At 38.3% G+C, this 21,547-nt stretch overlaps 1 protein-coding gene across 2 annotated transcripts in view; it reads right to left on the bottom strand.

Annotated features, from left to right (window-relative positions):
* The window catches only part of LOC107739867 (thrombospondin-2-like), a 25,258-nt gene extending 7,102 nt beyond the window's left edge, over window positions 1-18,156 (bottom strand). The window contains exons 1-17 of one of the 2 annotated variants that reach the window (XM_016552087.1): window positions 17,828-18,156; window positions 16,835-16,906; window positions 15,928-16,478; window positions 15,460-15,544; window positions 12,754-12,950; window positions 10,742-10,882; window positions 10,551-10,644; window positions 9,701-9,871; window positions 5,819-5,995; window positions 5,474-5,647; window positions 4,558-4,685; window positions 4,157-4,309; window positions 3,089-3,307; window positions 1,956-2,063; window positions 1,708-1,867; window positions 1,352-1,470; window positions 1,003-1,237 (exon numbers count right to left, since the gene is read on the bottom strand). In XM_016552087.1, coding sequence (XP_016407573.1) covers window positions 1,003-1,237; window positions 1,352-1,470; window positions 1,708-1,867; window positions 1,956-2,063; window positions 3,089-3,307; window positions 4,157-4,309; window positions 4,558-4,685; window positions 5,474-5,647; window positions 5,819-5,995; window positions 9,701-9,871; window positions 10,551-10,644; window positions 10,742-10,882; window positions 12,754-12,950; window positions 15,460-15,544; window positions 15,928-16,478; window positions 16,835-16,901 — 2,779 coding nt within the window. In that variant the 5' untranslated portion in view covers window positions 16,902-16,906; window positions 17,828-18,156. The remainder of the gene's footprint in view (window positions 1-1,002; window positions 1,238-1,351; window positions 1,471-1,707; window positions 1,868-1,955; window positions 2,064-3,088; window positions 3,308-4,156; window positions 4,310-4,557; window positions 4,686-5,473; window positions 5,648-5,818; window positions 5,996-9,700; window positions 9,872-10,550; window positions 10,645-10,741; window positions 10,883-12,753; window positions 12,951-15,459; window positions 15,545-15,927; window positions 16,479-16,834; window positions 16,907-17,827) is intronic. The other variant, XM_016552088.1, reaches the window with a different exon arrangement.
* Window positions 18,157-21,547: the final 3,391 nt, after the last annotated feature.

Raw genomic sequence — 21,547 nt, 5'->3', positions numbered from 1 at the left:
TACTATAGTATAAACTATTATATGTAATATAATTTATTATTTATTTCTTTGTTAATAATTATTACTGTTTTTATTTCAATAACAATTTTTTATAATATTTATTATTACATTTATTATTTTAATATTTATTTTTAATTAATTTAAACATTAATATAAATGAGCTAAAATGTATTATATTGTACTATATTTTTGGGTATTGTGGGTAATAAAATTGTCAGCACTACACCAAAAAGACAAATATTGTATCAAAAAGAAGTAGAACGTTTCATCAGGTATCCCAGCTCTCTTCTTTAAGCACAAAGCAATCTCAGCTGTCTTTTCATGTCATATACATTAACATATGACTGGCTTCAAATGTGAAATCTATTAAATCCAGACTTTAGCACTCAAATAAGAGGGAAAAGTCAAGTAGGCTGCCAGCTCTTTGCTAATGTGTCTGTTTTTACAGTAGTTGACTTTCTCGCTTTGGAACCATCTTGACACTATCAAATAAACAAATATAATGAGGTGTGAGAAATATGCCAGCACCTGACAACTTCGACCTCCAACTGTAACCCGTTTCCATTTTCCCACCAACACAAAAAATAAGTTAGTCTTAACAAAATGCAGCACATTGGGGTAAACCACACGCACCCTTCAGAAACCACATGCAAGCTGTGAGAGCGTGACATCCTTTTCCTTGACCCTGGCTACACTAAAGGAAGTTTTCCAGTTGTAAATATGTCTAAATCTCAAAGGATGCAAAGAGGAAAAATGTGGCCAAAAAAAACTTGGATAAAAATGAACATATTAAAGATGACTGGCTCCTTTAAAGTTTTGTAAAGCTGGCCGTCTTTGAGCAAAAAATGACAAATTACTGCCACTGTTGCATTTCTACACAGAAATTAAATCTCAGTATTTCTATAACTGTTATTGTGTGTGCATCCATGTGTTAACTTTTCTTTTCACAGTCAGTAGAAATGCAGACAAACACTAGTTATTTTAAGCAATAGATTCACTCACCATCAGAGTCTAGTTGATCTTTGTTGGGCACCAGCCTGCAGTTGTCCTTGTCATCAGGGATCCCGTCATTATCGTCATCAAAATCGCAAGCATCTCCTTTCCCATCTTTGTCATGGTCGGCCTGGTTGGCATTCGCAATGTAGGGACAGTTATCCAGGCTGTTCTGGTGGCCGTCCTCATCAATGTCCTGATTGTTGTCGCACTCGTCACCAACTCGGTCATTATCTGAGTCAGTCTGTTGAAGCATACAAATTACTTTGTTAAACTGCTGCAAAACATTCCTCCTAGTGTACATTTGTGTTTTTCAGTGTGTGTTTACTGGAAAGAGTTGAGCTAGAGCCTGTTGTACCTGGTCAGGGTTGTGCAGCAGAGGACAGTTATCACACTGGTCACCCACTCCATCCATGTCTGTGTCCTTCTGGTCAGTATTGTACATGTAAGGGCAGTTATCATGCTCATTCAGAACCTCTGCAACACAAGCAAGCAATAGCATTACACTGAGCTGAATGGACCTGTTAACCATCTGGAAATACAAAAAATCTGCAACTGACTGTGGTGAGGCATTTGCATTGCTTTTAGTTTACATTAAAAAAAGCACTTGGGTTTAAACCCAGCCTGGATCTAACCATGACAGAATCCCAAGCTTGTTGAGTGTATAAACAAGTTGACTTAGTAATTGTGGGAATGCATGTGGTAGTTTCTCACCATCTCCATCAATGTCCACAGAGCAGGCATCTCCCTCGCCATTACCGTCTGTGTCGATCTGAGCGGGGTTGTGCTCATATGGACAGTTATCACAACGATCACCGACAAGATCTTTATCGTAGTCAAACTGCCTGGGATTGTACAGTAGAGGACAGTTGTCCTGGGGCACAGGAGAAAAAAACAAGTTTAGTTTAAATAAAAACAAAACATGGCTGATTTTTAACAATCTAATCAAGATGTCTGCCTACCCCCTCATCCATTATTCCATCATTATCGTCGTCTTTGTCACAGGCGTCTCCTTGACCATCTTTATCAAAGTCCTCTTGGCCTGAGTTTGGAAGGTTGGGACAATTGTCCTGCACAGGAATAGGAAAAAATTTTTTTTCCTTAGTTGAGAAAATTAACACGTATAATTAAAATTAAATGTGTTAAAATGAATGCAACTGATGTAGCATCTTTTTTTCTTTTGTCTATGAATTAAGCCAGTAGACTATTTAAAATATTCTTCTACTATATTAATTAACTTGGGGATTCAATGTGCAATTATACACTGAAGTTAAAAGTTTGCAATAAGTATGATTTTTTAAAATAAATTAATACTTTTGTTCAGCAAGGGAGCATTAAATTGATCAAAAGTGACAGTAAAGACATTTATAATGATTTCTATTTCAAATAAATGCTGAACTTTCTATTCATTAAAGAATCCTGAAAATAAATGCAATATGGTCTAAACAAAAAACATTAAGTAACACAACCTTTTCAACACTGATAATAATAAGAAATGTTTGTTGAGCACCAAATCAGCATATTAGAATGATTTTTGAAGGATCATGTGACACTGAAGTCTGGAGTAATGATGCTGAAAATTCAGCTTTGCCATCACAGGAAAATTTATATTTTAAAGTATATTAAAATAGAAAAAAAGTTATTCTAAAGTGTAATAATATTTCCAGCATATTACTGTTTTTACTGTATTTTGTATCAAATAAATGCAGCATTGGTGAGCATAAGAGACTTCTTTCAATTATTGCAATTATTTTCAGAAACCTTTGCGATTAATTGGTTAAATTTTTAGTCAATTAAGTCACAGTTATAAAAAACGTATGGCCCGGTTTCACAAATGGGGCTTAGCTTAAGCCAGGACTAGGCCTTAGTTAAATTAAGATATTTAAGCAACTTTTACAAAAATGCCTTAGAAGAAAACATTACAGGTGTGCATCTTGACACAGAACAATGACACTGACATATTTTAAGATATGTCAGAGCAAGATATTTTCAGTTGAGACAGCTCAAACATGCATTTTAGTCTGGGACTAGCTTAAGCCTTGTCTGTGAAACCGGGGGTATGTCTTGTAGCCAGAAAAGACAATAACTCTATTACCTTTTTACAGTGATAGGACTGGTTGGCTCCACACACCAGGTTCTGATTGGGCCAGCCATCAAGGTCAGAGTCCTCGCCGCAGATGAGGCCGTCCCCAGCATAGCCGATCATACACTCGCATTTAAACATGGGGTCACTGAAGTGGCCAAGGAAGATACACTCAGCGGACCTGTGGCAGTTGTGAGTCTTGTCTTTGCAGGGGTTTTCTTGCTCACACTCCTGAAAAATAAACCGACTTCAGCAACGCTCAATAGCAGTCCAATTATGGTGAAAGAACTGGTTCATACCCTGGGGAGACAACTGGGAATTATGTTGTGAGGCTCTTAAAAGACTTTCTATTGATAATTTCCTACTATTTTGTTGGTTTCAGCTGTGCACAACCGGGCAGCTTATTTAAAAAGCGATTGGATTGCAGCTATAAAATCTGAGACAATTCCTTTCAGCACTTTGTCAATTTACTACTCTTGGGCGCTGGATCAAAGCAATGCAAGCTGGAGGTTGGTGACCAGCCTATTAGTTGTGGACGTTATGAAACTTTTGGACAAAAAAAGCAAACGAGTCAGCTTTCCACGAAATCTGCAAAATGTATTCATCCGTGAGGAATGGAAGAATTAGTGCAAATCCATATGCTTGGTCACCATTATGGGCCCGAAAGATTTTTTTCATTTAGAAGACATGCTTTGTCTAAAATGTCTGAGAACACACTTTCTACTCAGACTATCACTCTTGTGCAAAAGTTTGACATCTAATCTTTAGCATACATACAAACAACATAATGCCTGGTCCACAGTCATTTCTGGGAAAGAATTGTACAATTAGACCAGAAGAGACCACCTGACTGACAAGCTAAGCAAGCAACCAGTTCATTTTGTTTAGAAGGCATGAAGTGGCAGTTGTACATAAAACAGTCGATTCCAAAATAATAGTAAAGTATGGATTATTTAACATAAAATACTCAGAAAACAAACAGAATATATCATGCGCTTTCCAGTTTTCATCCAGGGTAATGACACATTTATATACTTGTGCAATAATTGATCCAATCTGTCCATAGACTGCATAACTAACCTGTTTATTTAGCTTGGCAGCCTCCACTCCCATTCCAAAGGGCTGATTGCCTTTGTATCGAGGAGGGCAAGGCAAGCAGTGGAATCCTGGGTCTGTGTTGACACAGCGCTGGGATTCACCGTTTTTAAAACAAAGATCAGGCACCATGTCACACTATAGGACAGGAGAAGCAAACAGGAATGTTAGGAAACATGTTTTAAAAAGCATTTTTCAATAATGTTCACATTTATTGGGATTTGTTGGGTTCATATCAGTGAATCTATAGAGTAAGGGCTGGAGAAACATTTTTGTTTGGCTATGCTTTCTGTGTTGAATTGTGAGTAATGCAGTATAACAACTGCTTGCTACACAGCCCTAACTACATTATACTTTTCCCAGCTCCAGCTCTTTTCCCTTTGTACCTCATTCACATCCTCACAGAATGTTCCATTGCCACGGAAACCGACAGGGCAGGGCCCGCACTCCCACGAGCCGTCAGGGGAGCTGGTGCAGTCAACACCCCCGAAGCACGGGTTAGATAGACAACCATCTAAAGAAGCAGGGAATAAAAAGGGAGAGGCTTTAAGTTTACTCATGAAATTGATATGCATTTCATAAATCTCAAGATGAAACTAGAGACATTATGCATGACGTGTCAGTCTATAGAGGTCTTTAAATAGAACCCACTGATAAGATGAATTTCACATGTATGCAACCGTTCAAAGGTTTTTCAAAGAAGTCTCTTATGCTAACTAAGGCTGCATTTATTTGATAAAAAATGCAGTAAAAACAGTAATATTGTGAAATATTATAACAATTTAAAATAAATATTTTCTATTTAAATGTTTTAAAATGTAATTTATTTCTGAGATGGCAAAGCTGAATTTCAACAGCCATTACTCCAGTATTCAGTGTTACACGATCTTTCAGAAATCATTCTAATATGTGATGTGTTGCTCAAGAAACATTTATTATTACTATCAGTTTTGTAGTGCTGCTTAATATTTTTGTGATACCGTTTTTTTTCAGATTTTTTTTTTTGATGAATAGAAAGATCTAAATTTATTTTGAAATAGAAACCTTTTGTAACATTATAGACATCTTTATAATTACTTTTGCTTCATTTAATACTTCCTTGCTGAATAAAAGTATTCATTTCTTTAAAAAAAACCTACTGATGCTAATTCAGCTTTCTGCTTTATTGTAATGGCTCAGCAATGGGGACAAGAGGGCAGGGGCATCCACAATATGGTCCCATAGATATATAGCCGAACACAGTCAATGAGAGAGAATATGTGTGGAGTGAGAAATAAATTAAAATATTGGAAGGTAACATACCAACAGGGCAGTCCTGTTTGTTGCAGGAATCATTGTCCTTGGACTCTCCTGGGCATTTTTTGCCGCCATACTGTGGACGAGGGCTGTTACACACGCGTGTTCGTGTCCTTGTTCCTCCCCCACAGGTAGCGGAGCAGATCGCCCAAGGAGACCATGGGCCCCAGGCTCCATCAACTATAAGAAGAAGAGAGTACAGTTAAAATTTGAGTTTACGGAGACAAATTATCCATGTAAACTGTTGTATTCCAAGATCACACTATACAAATCGATCTAATATAGTCTTAGCTTCATTTCTCAAGACTAAGTTTAATACATAAATAAGAAGCCGGGGCTCCCAGCACTCACTCGGACAGGGTTTGGCTTCACATTTTTTCGTCTCTCTCCCGCTGCCCTCGCAGTCCTTTCCTCCCAGCTGAGGGACAGGGGAGTTACAGTGGCGAATTCGCGTGATCTGTCCCTCTCCACATGTCACAGAGCATGACGACCAGGGGGACCACAAACTCCAACCACCATCTTGACGGACTATAATGAAAGGCAGAGACCTGGCATGGTCATCAAAAACAATGGCATATGCTGCTTGTGGAAGATCCTGCTCTTGACTTTGGAAGTTGTAACTACAGTATGATGTACTTTTTAAAGGTAGTGTATATAATGCTCTCTTCTCTTTTACACTTTAACGGCAAAGTTAAGGCATTTGTTTACCCCTAATTCAACAAAATGGAAAGCAAAGAACAAATAATGGATATGCATAAAGCTTTGCTTGAATATATTATTAAAATTAGTTTCTTTTTTGTGTTTTCCGGCAAGTAAACTTAAATATGACTGAACCCAAACTGCCAATGGAAAGTTGGGGCTAAAACAAAATTGTGGAGGTGTTTATGTGCACTCATCTCATAAATGCGATCATTCTGACATGAATTGAAGGCAGCGTTAAAGCAGCAAACAAACCCACACAAACAATGACATCTTTCATTTACATTATTAAGTCCAGAGGTATGGAAGTCCAGGAATGACACGGGGGGGGGGACTGCCAATAAACTTGATGAAGCGATGACCACCTAGCCCACAATTCTGGACCAATCAGCTCATCCTCTTTTGGGATTCAGCATGGGAAAGACTTGATGGTGTATTCAGGCCAGTGGTGACACAATGAGCATTAAGTGTGCCTCCTGACACACTGTTGTAGCGTCTGGACCAATCAGACACACCATTTTTCATTTGATTTAACAAATCAATTATTCATTAGATTAACAAACATTCACAGACCCCTCACCCAATAAACATACTGGGTGCCAAGATGTCTGTGAACGAGGCCCAGGACACTGGTTACCATGGCAACCACGACACCTTTGCTAGACCAGATACATTTACGACCTAATGCCATGTTGAGAATTTCCCCTCGCACTACATTTTCCATAGCAAATCCACAGTGCACAGTAAAAATTGACTCTTCTCTAATTAATTAATAGGAAAACCTTTCTTTGAATGAACACACATATCCTTCAGGTCATTGTGTATGTTGTCTTTGAGATTTTATACGTACAGTAAGAAAATTATTTCCCTTAACCAGGAAATTAACGTTCTTAGAATTGACAGACAGTTGACCCTGAGAGGTCAAGTAAAGATCTACAGCGGATCTAAATATTTATAATTAATTATAACTAGTTATGATTAATTATTCATATTTCCCCATGAACTGATTCGCTACACTGTCAGCTATATTCTTTTCCCACAACCACATGGGTCTGAATATACTAACTGACAACATTAGGAGGAGAGAGACTGTGATTCTTTTTATATAAATCTAAAAAATCTTAATGTCTGAATACTTATAGATATTGTTGAGCGGTAATTGTAACAAAGGCCAGTTTGTTCATTGCTGTCCAAGATACCAGCTGGTAACATTGGTCAGTTATAAAAAAAACATCTGAGTCCGCCATAAGCCAGAGTTAGCACTGGTACACCACAAAGAACCATATGCCGCTCATTAAAACCTCACTGAGCATAAGTGATGAATACCAGCTCGTTCCCTCGCGGATGGAAAGGAGCTTATCTATTAGCACACGCTTCATAAATATTTGCAACAGATGATGAAAGAAAACACCCATGTTGTTACAGATTTATCCAAATTCCACAAAATTAGGTCAGTATCATGTCACATTCTGCAAGGGAATGGAATGGCTTGAAATCACAGTTTGGCTGATGAACATCAACTGAGTGATGTAACATTGAATCAGTAGTAATAATTAATTTGATGAAATCTAGGTAAGTGGGTGCTAGCCATAGAAGGATTACAGCTTACCGCTTGAGTGTCGTTCAGCCTACTGCCAATGCAAATTTTTGGCAGGGATTTCTGCAGTTATTATAGTTGATGATTTTTGGTTGATATGACCCACTTTAAAGGTTGACCCAAAAAGGAAAATTCACTCAGTATTTTCTTATGTTGTTCCAAACTCATATGAATGTATTTCTTTTGAAGAACATGTAAGGTGAAAATTTGATAAATTGAACCGGTTGCTCTTTTCCATGTCATTACAATAAGTAGAGACTGAACCTTTCAACCTTCATAAAGGACACAAAAGCACCATAAAACAAGAATAATAAAAGTGATCCATATGATTGATGCACTATAATCAATGTGTTTTGAAGTCCTCATACAAAGATATTGTATGGTCTCAGAAAACGTCCAATAATACAAACGAGCCTCAACCAACATTTTTGCTAAACACCAAAAACGTACCTATACATTATTTTGATGACAGGTGCGGATTATCGATGTATAAAGCCTTATTTTTTTATGCGGTTCCTTTCCAGAATTTCATTTCAATTCCAAACTGTCATGATATGTTCAACAACCAACATATTACATTTCCAGATTCACATTCATCGGTTTCGGATAAAACTAAATGTGCTTTTTGGACCATTCAGCATTGTCTGTGACACTTTTATTGTGCTTTTGCATCATTTTGAAGTTTAAAAGCATCAGACCTCACTCATTGTAATTGCATTAAGAGCAAGCAGTACATTCTCCATTTATTTTTCATGAAAAAGTCATACAAGTATGAAGCGACATAAGTAAATCACCAAATTTTAATTTTTGGATGAACTATTCCTTCAAAACCTCATAACCAATTCAAAACAACAAAAACAACAGCCAAAATAAATATTTTTTCCCATAAAGATTTAGTGATTTTGGCTGAAACAAAACCAAGAACCAGAGTCTTGGTGAACTGATTCTTTTTCTTCCATGTAGCGTCTGGACCAATCAGACACACCATTTTTCATTTGATTTAACAAATCAATTATTCATTAGATTAACAAACGTTCACCCAATAAACATACTGGGTGCCAAGTTGTCTGTGAACAAGGCCCAGGACCCTGGTTACCATGGCAACCCTGACACCAGATACATTTACGACCTAATGGAATGCGAGTAGTGTGTGTGTGTGTGTGTGTTTATGTGTTGTGTGTGTGTGTGTGTGTTTATGTGTATGTTAGACCAGTTTAAGTGTTTATGTGTATGTTAGACTAGTTTAAGTGTTTATGTAGTTAATAAAGTCATTTATTTGTATCACACTTGACGTTGTTCATTGTTTACTCATAACTGGCGTCCCTAATCATGCAGATTTATGCTGCAGGCTCTGTGTAGAGTTGTACAGTAAGAAAGTAATTTCCCTTAACCAGGAAATTAACGTTCTTAGAATTGACAGACAGTTGACCCTGAGAGGTCAAGTAAATATCTACAGCGGATCTAAATATTTATAATTAATTATAACTAGTTATGATTAATTATTCATATTTCCCCATGAGCTGATTCGCTACATCCATTTCCATTATTTTTAACAGCTGTTTAGATATTGTGACAGCTGCATTTCAGATCTCTCTTGGTTTAGAACACAAACCCTTTCACTCTGGTCTGTGGAGACGTTACAGATGATTGCATTACTTTTACTTTTACAATTATCTTCTGATGCGCTGATCCTCCTGAAACAAATCAGTGAGAGAACAAACTGTGCACTTGCAGTTATAGGGTGGCCTACCACATTTCTTAAGGCCACGAGCAACAGGATTTAATCCAATACCACTCAAACCGCTGTTATGTGGTTTTCTTCCAAGGTTTTAGACTTTATGGACAAAACAGACAGGAAAATTGTGTCCAAAATGCCTCTACATGACCAAAGAACAGGTGTTCAAAGAAAGTGTGCAAACAAAGACTGGCTGTCTCACCACGACTGTCGCATTTTCCCAAGTTGCATCTGCGGGTTTGGATGGAGGGGCCATTGCAGGGGTTACTTGCAGCATCACATGACCTGCCTCTTTGCTGGGTGCCCGTTCCACATGTGACGGTACACTCTGTCCATTCAGACCAAGGAGACCAGCCATCCTCGCTATCTTTAGCTGTACACACATAAATGCACAAGCACATTTAGCACTTGTAACTTCAGGCACAATTCACCTCGTTCTAACCCCAACACACCCATCATGGTGCTCCTTGTTGCTAGTATATTTGAAGAGCAAAGGCAACATTGTTCTTTGCCTCTGATGTTTTGGAGCTTAAGTTATACATGACATCATTTTTCTTAACCCACTTCAGAGCATGGGAACATACAGTAATGCTTGTTACTCAGGGATAACAAAAATGTGTGGTTGGCAAACACAGGCAGTTTTAAAACAATAACAGTTCTGTACCATTAAAGAAAATAAAAATTAGAGAAAAGTTCCTCTGCAAAGCTGGCCTGTATAAGCTTCCGTTCAAAAGTTTAGTTGGTAAGATTTTTTAAAATGTTTTTGAAAGAAGCCTCTTATGCTCACCAAAACTGCATTTATTTAATCAAAATACAGCAAAACAGCAATATTATGAAATATTAATTTCATTGAATTAACTGAATTTTTTTTTCATCCCAAGTTGGCTTTGATGTAAAATTCAGGCATTTAAATACAATTCACACAAATGATATCAGTGAAGAAAATTATTTTATTTCAGACAGCGCATCTCTAAATTGAATGTGCGTAACCTGTAGACATGATGTGAAAATGAGAGTGTGAATATCAGCAATGTGTCAGAATTGTTACTCACGCAGACACACTGGACAGCATTCACCATCCAGGAAAGTTGGGCTGGCACAGGATACTGGAGGACATGTGATCTGATGGCATACAATCTTTGATTCCTGCAACATGAAGCCAGACAGCATAAAGAGTCAGAACAAAAGCAGACTGTCATTCGCTCTTTCCCTTCCATTCATCATACGTCACAGTTCTTCCTACCTGACAGGTACACTTAGTGCAGCTGTCCACAACCCAGTCCTCCTTATCCTCAAAGAGACGGCCGTCTTGCCAGCACATGCGCTTGTCTTTGATGTTCTTCATGTTCCCCAGCACCTCCTTCATCACGGTGTTCTCCTCAGTCTAACCGACAGACGCACAGCAAGACAGATAGACGAACGGTCAAGAGGAGGCAATACTTCTGTCAGTGTCTTCCACATGTAGATAAATAGAGGTGAGTTAAACTGATATGAAATGAACACGCTTCTATATAGCAGGGGATTTATGTCCTTGACCCTACAGGAAGCTCTGCCCCAGGAAATCTGGGATGATTTTCTCATTGTGACCTCTTGACCTGGGAAATAGCTTTGCGTTTTCTGCTATCAAATTGCCATGCTTTGGTTGATCTCTAATGTTAACCTGTGAGAAATGATAAAGAACTTTGTGCTTCTTAAGGATTTCCATGTACACTACCGTTCAAAAGTTTGGGTTCAGTAAGATTTCAAAAGCAAGTTTTTGAAAGGAGTCTCTTATGCTCACCAAGTCTGCATTTATTTGATCAAAAATAAGAGTAAAAACAGTAACACTGTGAAATATTATACTACAATTTATAATAACTGTTTTCTATTTCAATATATTTTAAAATGTAATTTATTTCTATATAACCCAATTGACATTTCTGGTTGACCACCATGCAGAAGTAAAGTGTCCTCAGGTAACTTTTGATCTACATGTAATTTACTTGTCTTATGCTTATGATTTGTGCTTGTAATGTTGACATTTGCAACATCAAATCATCTTTATTTTTCACTTCTGTAATGTTTGAATGCAAAAATTCTCTTTTCAGATTTTTGCTACTTTGTTCATCTTTGCCAGTTGTTTTTATATTGTTTTCTTTTAAAAAAAAAAGAAATGAAAAAAAGAACACCCAAACTAGAACTTTGCAGTCTTGAGATGCATTAGTACAAACTAATCATGCATTTGTGGCCACGAGTAAAGAGTTGAGAAAAAGGAAAGAGACAGAACAAGAGGTTGAGGGAAGGGAAAAAAATCTAACAAGAGGAATGCAAAAGAGAGGAAAAGGTTTTTATCTTCTGAAGCACACCAAGTACATACAAAAACACACACACAAAACACAACCACATTCAGTGTGCTGATGAATTAATTTGTGCATGTGTGAGTGAGATCAAAATGCATAGGTAGCAGTCATGAGTGTTAGGCTGTGAAACAGAACACCACATGGTCTGGAAGAGCCTCTGGGACCCGCAGCATCCAGTGGCTGGATTTCCCAGAGATTATGCCCAGACTCCCTCATCGCTGAGAAGCTCCCAGTGGAGGATAAAGGGGCTGTTTAAACACTGCCAGACACGACTCGGTTCCTATTCACACTTCCTATCTCCCTCTAAAACAAACCATAAAACCCCAGCCCACATCTTCACGTTTTCCACTGCCTCTTTAGCCCTGTTTTCCTTCAATGGTTCTGTTTAGACTAAAATAATTTTTGCTTGCACAGTCAGATATTTAATCTGTAATAAAATTCACCAAATCACAGGTTGGACACCAACCTGAACAATGGGGCTTTATGAAATAACGTGTACATTTCAGATCAACAAAACAAACATCTTTATTCACCCGCATGTTTTTCCATATCACTTTGAATGAATGACTGAAGCGTCTAAATAGCGCTTTTAGATGCTAATGTACACTCAAATCGCTTCATTTTCTGTTTTTCGTGGAACACAAGGAGACATTTAAGGGTCACTCTTTTCCATGCAATTACAATGAATGAGAATTGAGGCTTTCAATGTGTTTTTCTCACACAAAGCTATTGTATGACTTCAGAAGTCTTGGAGTATAGCATACAAGTCATATGGACTACTTTTATGAGACTGACTTTCTTACTGCTTGAAAGCCTCAGTCCCTATTCACTGCAACTGCATGAGAAAAGAGTTCTTATTTTGTGCTGTTTCTCAGGTACTCTTTCAAACAAAACACATTAAGTAAAACACATTTACCACTTTCTGCAAGCCATCGATGAGATTGCCCACAACAATACGGAGACCTTTGAGCTCCTGGACCATGTTGGTGATTTCCTCACAGGAACGTTCGCACACGTCCGATGCCATTTTCTCCTTCTGCCCAATGAAGTTGGTGGAGATGGCCGTACCGACAGACACAGTCTCCGTACTCTCATTAACCACGTTAACTTCTTCTAAGAGAGAAGAGAATGCAGAGGATCGGTGTCAAAAAATGTAATTGATTAAATAGTAATAATTACTTAAGTGTAACTTCATAACATGACCAAATTTAAGAAATGGCCCTAAAGATAAAGAGGAAGTAAATAAACTTTAATTGGAAATAGTATATGTGAATTAATACAATATTAAGGTGTTCCCATGAGCATTTACAATGAATAGTCAAAATACAGCAGCCATGTTTGAGATTTTATAGTGGTGCATGGATTACAGAACACTTAACAGATTTGTAGGATATTCCACACCCCACACATTTGAATATATCATTCTCTCACTACATTTCTGACTTAAGTATAATGAATGCACAGAAGCTACCCAGAAGTAGCATTTAAAGAAAGATAGTGATTTTTCAAAGCAAGTCTTGGAAAAGGAGGAAGGTCGTGGGGTTGGGGATACGCAACAGCAGAGGAATGCTGTCCATTATGCCAAAACTCCCATTAGATACCCGCAGCCATTTTGGGGTCATTTGCGTAAATTTCCTCCAGATTAATGGAGGACAGGAGACACTAAATCAAGAGCCATGTTGTTACCTCCAGAGGTTCCTTTGAGACTCATGCAGGGTTAGCAGCTTTTTAGAGACTGTTGAACTCGTTCAAATCTCTTGGGGGTTTCAGTCAATGCTGGGAAGATGAGTGTGTGTGCGCGTGTCTGTTTCAGCGACTTTCTAGGCAGGCTTTTGTGCAGTTCAGTTTAGCTTTTATTTAGCAATACGTGGCACTCCTAAACTGGGGCACTAGAGAGTTTATAGAGACCTCTGCACTGGCATCCTAACGTTCAGCAGTTGGCATGTATCCGTGCTGGCAATGGAAATGGAAGCCTTTTTGACTGCACATATCCTATGCATACTTATTCAATTACAATTAAAGGAACTGAGGCAGCAGTGCTAAAGAAATGGTCACACCTGCACATCTCACACAAAACTTAGTTTTGTCATGGTCTAAAGCTACTTATTCCTTCTTACTACTTCTTACTTATATTTACTGGTCAAATAGACTCAATACTCTTCTCTGCATTAAACTGCAATCCAGCAAGGTTTTTTTTATCAAATATCAAATTTTACATTTAATAAATAGTTTTCATTATAATATACATTTAAAATAAATGTTATTTTTGTATTTGGTAGAAAAAAAATGTATTTATATTGTTCATTAAATTTTACTTTTAGGGGACCAAATGTTTCCGAAGCAGTTTGCAAGGTATAAAAACAGATGTACAGGAACAAAAAAAGTAAGATTGTCAATGGCAATGCAGCACTCACTCACAAAGGGCAAGTGACTATTTCATAAACTGGCCCGAAACTCTCTTTGGACCAGTGGGCCATCCTTACTTTTGAGCCCTGGAAACCAATGCTTTAGGGAACAGTCAGTCAAACCAGCCAGTCTATGATCTTACCAAGTGTGTGTATAAAATTATGAGTATGTACTTATTCCATTTTTCCACCTTCTCTTGAAGTATGAACACCCTGCCAATGTATATTAATGTGACAATCTTTATCCTCTTTATGGCATGTGCAAACTGGTCGACCCTTATACCACCACACTAACACAAGCGATTCCCGTAAACATGATGTAATACGGTCAGAAATTTCCACAGCTCTGATCTGCAGATTTCGTGACCCAGACTCAATACTCTTCTCTGCATTAAACTGCAATCCAGCAAGGGTTTTTTTATCAAATATCAAATTTTACATTTAATAAATAGTTTTCATTATAATATACATTTAAAATAAATGTTATTTTTGTATTTGGTAGAAAAAAAATGTATTTATATTGTTCATTAAATTTTACTTTTAGGGGACCAAATGTTTCCGAAGCAGTTTGCAAGGTATAAAAACAGATGTACAGGAACAAAAAAAGTAAGATTGTCAATGGCAATGCAGCACTCACTCACAAAGGGCAAGTGACTATTTCATAAACTGGCCCGAAACTCTCTTTGGACCAGTGGGCCATCCTTACTTTTGAGCCCTGGAAACCAATGCTTTAGGGAACAGTCAGTCAAACCAGCCAGTCTATGATCTTACCAAGTGTGTGTATAAAATTATGAGTATGTACTTATTCCATTTTTCCACCTTCTCTTGAAGTATGAACACCCTGCCAATGTATATTAATGTGACAATCTTTATCCTCTTTATGGCATGTGCAAACTGGTCGACCCTTATACCACCACACTAACACAAGCGATTCCCGTAAACATGATGTAATACGGTCAGAAATTTCCACAGCTCTGATCTGCAGATTTCGTGACCCACTTAGGTGAAAGCCAGAAAAGCTTAAAATGAAAACTGAATCCAACTGAAAACATACCAACCCTCTTAAAACAAATTTGATCATGAACTGCACAGAATGAATCCAATAGAGCTCCTGAAACCTAGAACATTCAGAAGTCCATGCATTATAAGAGCCTAATCTGACCCCTGAAGCACCAATCTAACACAAAAAATTATTCCAGTTCTGAATGAATTCTTACCAGGTTTGGCGATCTCACAACCTTTGTTTCTCAGGATGTTCTCTATAGGTGTGTCAAAAAGGAACTGCACATTCTGTAGTAAGCCCTGTAAAATGACAAAGATTATAACGAGTCAATTACAATGTCAAATTTAGGAAATTGATGATCATTTTCTTCAATCAGATTTAAATTACCACATGTAGCATATCTAAGCAATAGTACATATTAATCAAGGACATGGTTCCTAAGAAATAAAATAAAATTATATTTTTTATATAAAATAATACATATAATATATATTATATTTGATTATAGAAAGAGATATAATTTCCCCATTCAATTGGTAAAACGGTATAGAATTGATCTTTCAGACACTTGAAAAATATTTTTTCTTCCCTATTTCACAGCACAGAAAATCATTATGCAGGAATTCCATAACAAGCATGGAATGAAGTACAGATGATGTTCATGGAGAAGAACTGGTCTTACCCTGAAGTGGTTTTCCCGGATAGATCCCTTGGCCACAAACATCTGACTGCCCTCCGGCTGAAGATGCTCATAGAAAGGCTCATCCAGGATCACACTGTCAATGAGGCTACATCCTATGTAAAGGTTAGCGTTCTCTCCATGAACGTACAGCGTAATGTTCTTCCACTGTGAATCAGACAAGTCCACATCCTCAAAGGACAGCACATTCTGAGATCCCTCAACCATGTAGACCAGATCCAGTGTGTTTGCGCGCCCATTGGACACAATCTCAAACTGACGGCTCCCACTGGGACCCTCCAGACCAATCAGGGTTCCCCTGGAGCCCTTGTCTTGTCGTATGGTGGCCACAAACACAAAGCCCTCATTGTTCTGGACCTGCTTTAGGATCTGATGGAGGGCCGGGGTGCTCACAGCAGGGATGTGATCAAAGCGGATGAAGCGGTATGCAGAGTCCCAGTCGTGGCCCTTGAAGAGCTTGGCACCAATCGTCTTTCTGCTGATGCTGCTGATTTTGAAAAGGTCGAAGATGGATTCATCTTCCACATGGCCATCTTTGAATGAGTCAACATAAGCATTTCAGCATAGTACAGATGATTATGTGAGAATACAAGATAGATGTTATGTGATGATTAGGTAAGCCCATTAAAATATTTTCAGGAAAATATTACATAATCTCAGAACAAAACTATTCGAAAGCTGTTTCGCATTGAATGCCACATAGAGACTCTGTTAATGAATCAAACACAGATGTATTTGGAGGCACAGAGAATAATGGGCAAATTCTGTAATACGGACATCTCAAATTCAGAATTAGATATGTGCATGTAAACATCAATGGCAACAGAAGAATTCAGTTAAATCCTAATTATTTCTAAACAATTTAGTAACAGGTGGATCATGGATTTACCTTGAGGTAGTGCTCTGATGCACAGTAACAGCAAAGGCAGCAAGTAGAAATTTCTCCTGAGTATCATAACTCCTTTAAAATACACATACAATTATTTAAAAACATAAAAGCTTATAAACCCATTTATTCTCAAATATTCCTTAGATAGTCCAATGAAACGTACCGCATGCCTTTACAAAAATGTTTTATATAGAGTGAAAAAAATGCTCAGTTGGGCAATAAGACCGAATTAAAAATTGCAAAATAAATAAATAAATCATGATCATAATAAATAAATAAAATAAAATTACAGTTTATTATCAGGCAAATGTGTGAAAAAGGGGATAATAATACAAATATATTATTCAATGCAACAATACTTCAACAAATGGGGGTTTTGGGTTTTCCTATGTTTCCACATTCCTTGGAATTACATGACAGACCAATCTTAGTAAGAGATTAATAATAGACCCTTTAACTATTTTATGTATCTCAATTATAACATTTTAAGGAGATTTGACATCATCTTTAAAAGGAGCAAAGTGTATAGGCTAATTAAACAGCTGTGGACATGTGACTATTTAAGCCAGCCATGTAAAAGTTCAGATAAAATCAAAACAGTCAGAACTTTCATTTATAATTCACATCTCTGAGTAAAAATACATAAACAGCACTTAAGTCAAATCCAAAAATAAATGGACATTTTAAATAAGTTCATATCAATTAACTAATACACTATGCTTCAAACTGACATTTATGTGCAATTTTGCATTCAAAAATGTTCAAGCTAAAATTCATTAATCATATTAGATTGACATGCCAAACACTTTTAGTGAGTGCATAGTTCTTTAAAAGCGTTCAACTGCAGCAGTCTAACAAAATGAAGACATCTGTGACAACTGTGAAAGTCTTTCAGTCAAACGCAAAGAAAGCAATTATTTTCAATGAAAAAAAAAAAAGTCAAGTCTAGGGTGCCAAAACGTATAAAAATGCTTCCATATAAACAAGACTCACCTGCCGTAATGTGCAATCCAACTGTAACAACACAAAGTCTAGGCTATATGTCCTCTACGACAAAAATGTTGAGAAAAAAGGTCTTCAAGACAAATATACGATACGCAAGGACTAAAATCCACAGTGCCTATAACATCCACCCGGCTCCGGGTTTTAGTTCAGTGGCCTGAGAACTACTGGACTGATGCCCTTTATACGGTTCAGTCCGAACCATGTCAGTCAAGTTCGGATATAAAACTTAACCTGCTGAGGGGGCTGAATTATATGGTTCCCATCCTATAATGTCATGCCGGTAGCCTACCAATGCAGTGAAACCTCCTGTCCTCCCCTGCAGTGACGTCTTCGCGTCCAAATTCCGAGCCAGAGTTACTGGGAGGAGGAACACAGAGATGTGGAGAGAAACATGCTCACGCAAGATGCGAGAGATGCTTTAGAGACTCGAGAATACAGCCACTCACTGTCAAATACAGTGTAAGTTATGTTACAAATACATGTTTGTTTACATCAATTAAACAATATTTACAAATAATAACTGTCATTTCTACTCGATTTTATGAATTTTCGGAGTTTCAGCACCCAACCACATGCAGCGTTTCATTTCACTGTGGATTTTAGTCCTTGTGTATCGCATATAAGACCTTTTTCTCAACATAACAGTTTATGGTTATATTGTCCACTTGTCCAATATATTGATTGTAAACATGACTTGGTCTGTGAAATTGTTCTTATGAAATTGTTCATTTCGCCAACGAAACAGTTCGTAAAAACGACAAAACATTTAGTTTGTAACCAAAAAACTCAAAGACTAAAAGGTGTTCTGGAGCACCATATGAGTGGAGCGGAGCCACAGGGATTCCCCGCCCCCGCTCCAAGTGTTCTGTAACCGCTTGGCTACTGATCCACTCCGGGTTTTCTATTTCACACTGCCTGTAAAAGAAACCCCGATCGAGCGACCAGGGAGCGAGAAAAAATAGGAACGCCCTGCCTTTGAGAAAACCGTTCCTAGTTGCTGGTAAAATCACACAACTCTGCTTGCTTCTACAAGAGAAAACTCTATTAGCGCAACAGCAGATCCGCTCCCCACTCCATTTCCACTCAGCGCCACTCACGACACGCCGTGAACCCAAACAAGCAGAGTGATAGGCCTACTCTCTCATCGGCGCTGGTCCCAGTGCTGTTACAAGCGCTCTTGCGCGCCTCTGGACCAATCAAATTTGAGGACAGAAAGTACAGAATTGATAAAAGTTATTCAGTGGTATCTTCCCAGAACAGCAGTTGACAAAAAAAAAGAAAAGTTTATGGGTTATTTGGAGTCCAAAATAATACATTTTTAAATGTCCATTGCGCTTATTCTTTTAATCTACAAATTATAAATTGAGGAAAGATTTTTGCCATTCTGGATGCACACTTTGGAAATTAGTTATTGCAAAAAGGGGATAATTTCTGACTTCTTTGGTGCATGTGTCTGGAGAAAATGGTTTTGTGCAGATTTGTGTGTGTGTCAATCCAACATATCTCATATTTTACTAGTTGAAGGATCCCAGGAATTTAATTTAGAGGTTTGCAGGTTTCAAACAATGGGATTGAAATACGTCATGTAACGACATATTGTTGTCTCCCAAGAACCCAGAAAGAAGGATAAACTGTGGGTGATTTCTTATGTCCATAAACTACCAAGTCCAAGTTGGAGACAAACATAACTCTCCATGTCACAATGATAATTCAGTGCGCAAGCAAATATATTGCGTGACGAGACTTAATCATTTGATAAAATTGGGTTGTCTTAGATATTGTGCCATCATTCAAAAGATTTCTTCTGGAAGTACCACTTGGCCAATTCAGAATGCTTATTTTGCCATTTAATAGTAAGAGTCTGTTGGTCTCATGTGGTTCCATTCAAGCCCCAGAGAGTGATATTTCATCCAGAGTTGAGCAAACATGCACACTATCAAAACACATCACAGCTGAACATATTGAATATCACTTTAGATCACATTAGTTCTACCAGTTTCCATATGCTGAAAGTGTGCATTTCAAAACTGGGTTAGTGTGACATGGACAGGGTTTCCCTCAGATTAATCTCTAATCCCATAATATTTCTCTATACACGGATGCCTCTGTCATGATAATTCCTCTGTCATCTCTGTGGCGATTTCTGCAGTCTTTATGTTGGTCCATTCTTGTGCACCCAAGAGGCCTCCTAACCTTTGCATCCAATGTTTTAACATGGCAGTTTCATAAATCAATTTGTAATGACATACATTTTCACTTGTTTTCATATATATTGTGGCGAGTATCCCGAGTCCAGATTAGCGTCACCCTGGAAACGCCGCTGCCACACTGATCACCGACGCACAACACCTGTGCGTCACGCTGAGACGGGCACCGAGCACCATTCATCAGAGCACGTGTGATCAGTGTGGTGGCAATAAATCACCCTCCGGGGCTCTTTCGATCAGTACCGAGTCTGTGTTCTCAATCACCCCGCGACATATGGTGGAGAATGCAGGCATCACAGGTGAATTGAGACACAGACCGGTACTGCCAGGTGGCTATAACGATCTCTGTGCTTCTTCTAGGAGAAACCGCTCTCTTCCCCCGGACATATGGAAGAGGTCATCCGCCGCCTCACGGAGCTCTCGGCCCGCCAGCAGCAGTTCACCGAGCGACTGGCAGCCCGGCAGGAATATACTGACCGGGTCGTGACTGGCCCGATTGACTCACCTGTGGCTTCTCGCGGGGTCCCCGACCCCGGACCAGGTAGCCGAGAAAGTGCTCGTCGATCGACTGCTACGAGCACTGCCCCGCCCGCTGAGGCGCCCGGTCAGTATGCGAGATCCCCAGGACATTCGATCAGTACCGAGTCTGTGTTCTCAATCACCCCGCGACAATATATATATATATATATATATATATACATACATACCTTTTTATTAGTGCACAATTGAGGGTGTTTATATCATGCATGTAATTTGTGTGTTTTCTTTCAGAAAAACATCACAAATTTTCTTCAGTTAAAACAATGCTGAGGTTATGTAGAATCTGTGGTATTCAATAAAATCGTTGCTTATTTCATAGCAGGTTACGTAAGTTGTGAAGAACCCACAGGAGGTGGAATGTTCCGTTATGATGTTGGAGAGATGAGCGTTAGAGCAGATATGGAGGAATCTTACCAAAACACAGATAAGACATCTGATTTCATGCTGCTGAATATCCATCTGTCAAAATCACACAGTGTTCCATAAAACTAAACACCAAAGCGTCTCTTAAGGAACTCTTTACATAATGTTTAATTGTAAAATAGATCTTCAGATATTCTCAGGGGGAAAGAGCTGTTTCTTTGAACAGTTACAAAAAAGGAAAATGTAAAGAGTGGTCTGCTGAATAGCGATATCCGAATCATGAATGAATCGTTCATTTGAGTTGGATCTTTATAATGATTCAGTTGAACCATTTAACAAAACTGGTCTGTTTACATCTTCACGAATCGGACTGAATCTCAGCATCTCGCCGAGTTCGACTCTCTGAAACTAGAACAATTCGTAATCTGATATGCATTAAAGGATCTTTAATTCTTTAATGCTCCATTAAAGGAGGAGAACGCCTCGGTTACGTATGTAACCCTCGTTCCCTGAAGGAGGGAACAGAGATGTCCCGTCGGTGACCGACGAATTGGGATCTCGCTTAGAGAGACCAATCCATTTCGAGTGTAAACTAAAC

This window comes from Sinocyclocheilus rhinocerous, unplaced genomic scaffold (assembly GCF_001515625.1).
Source record: "Sinocyclocheilus rhinocerous isolate Xijiao unplaced genomic scaffold, SAMN03320098_v1.1 scaffold1156, whole genome shotgun sequence".
Classification (NCBI taxonomy): domain Eukaryota; kingdom Metazoa; phylum Chordata; class Actinopteri; order Cypriniformes; family Cyprinidae; genus Sinocyclocheilus; species Sinocyclocheilus rhinocerous.
This window is presented reverse-complemented; position numbering and strand designations above follow the sequence as displayed.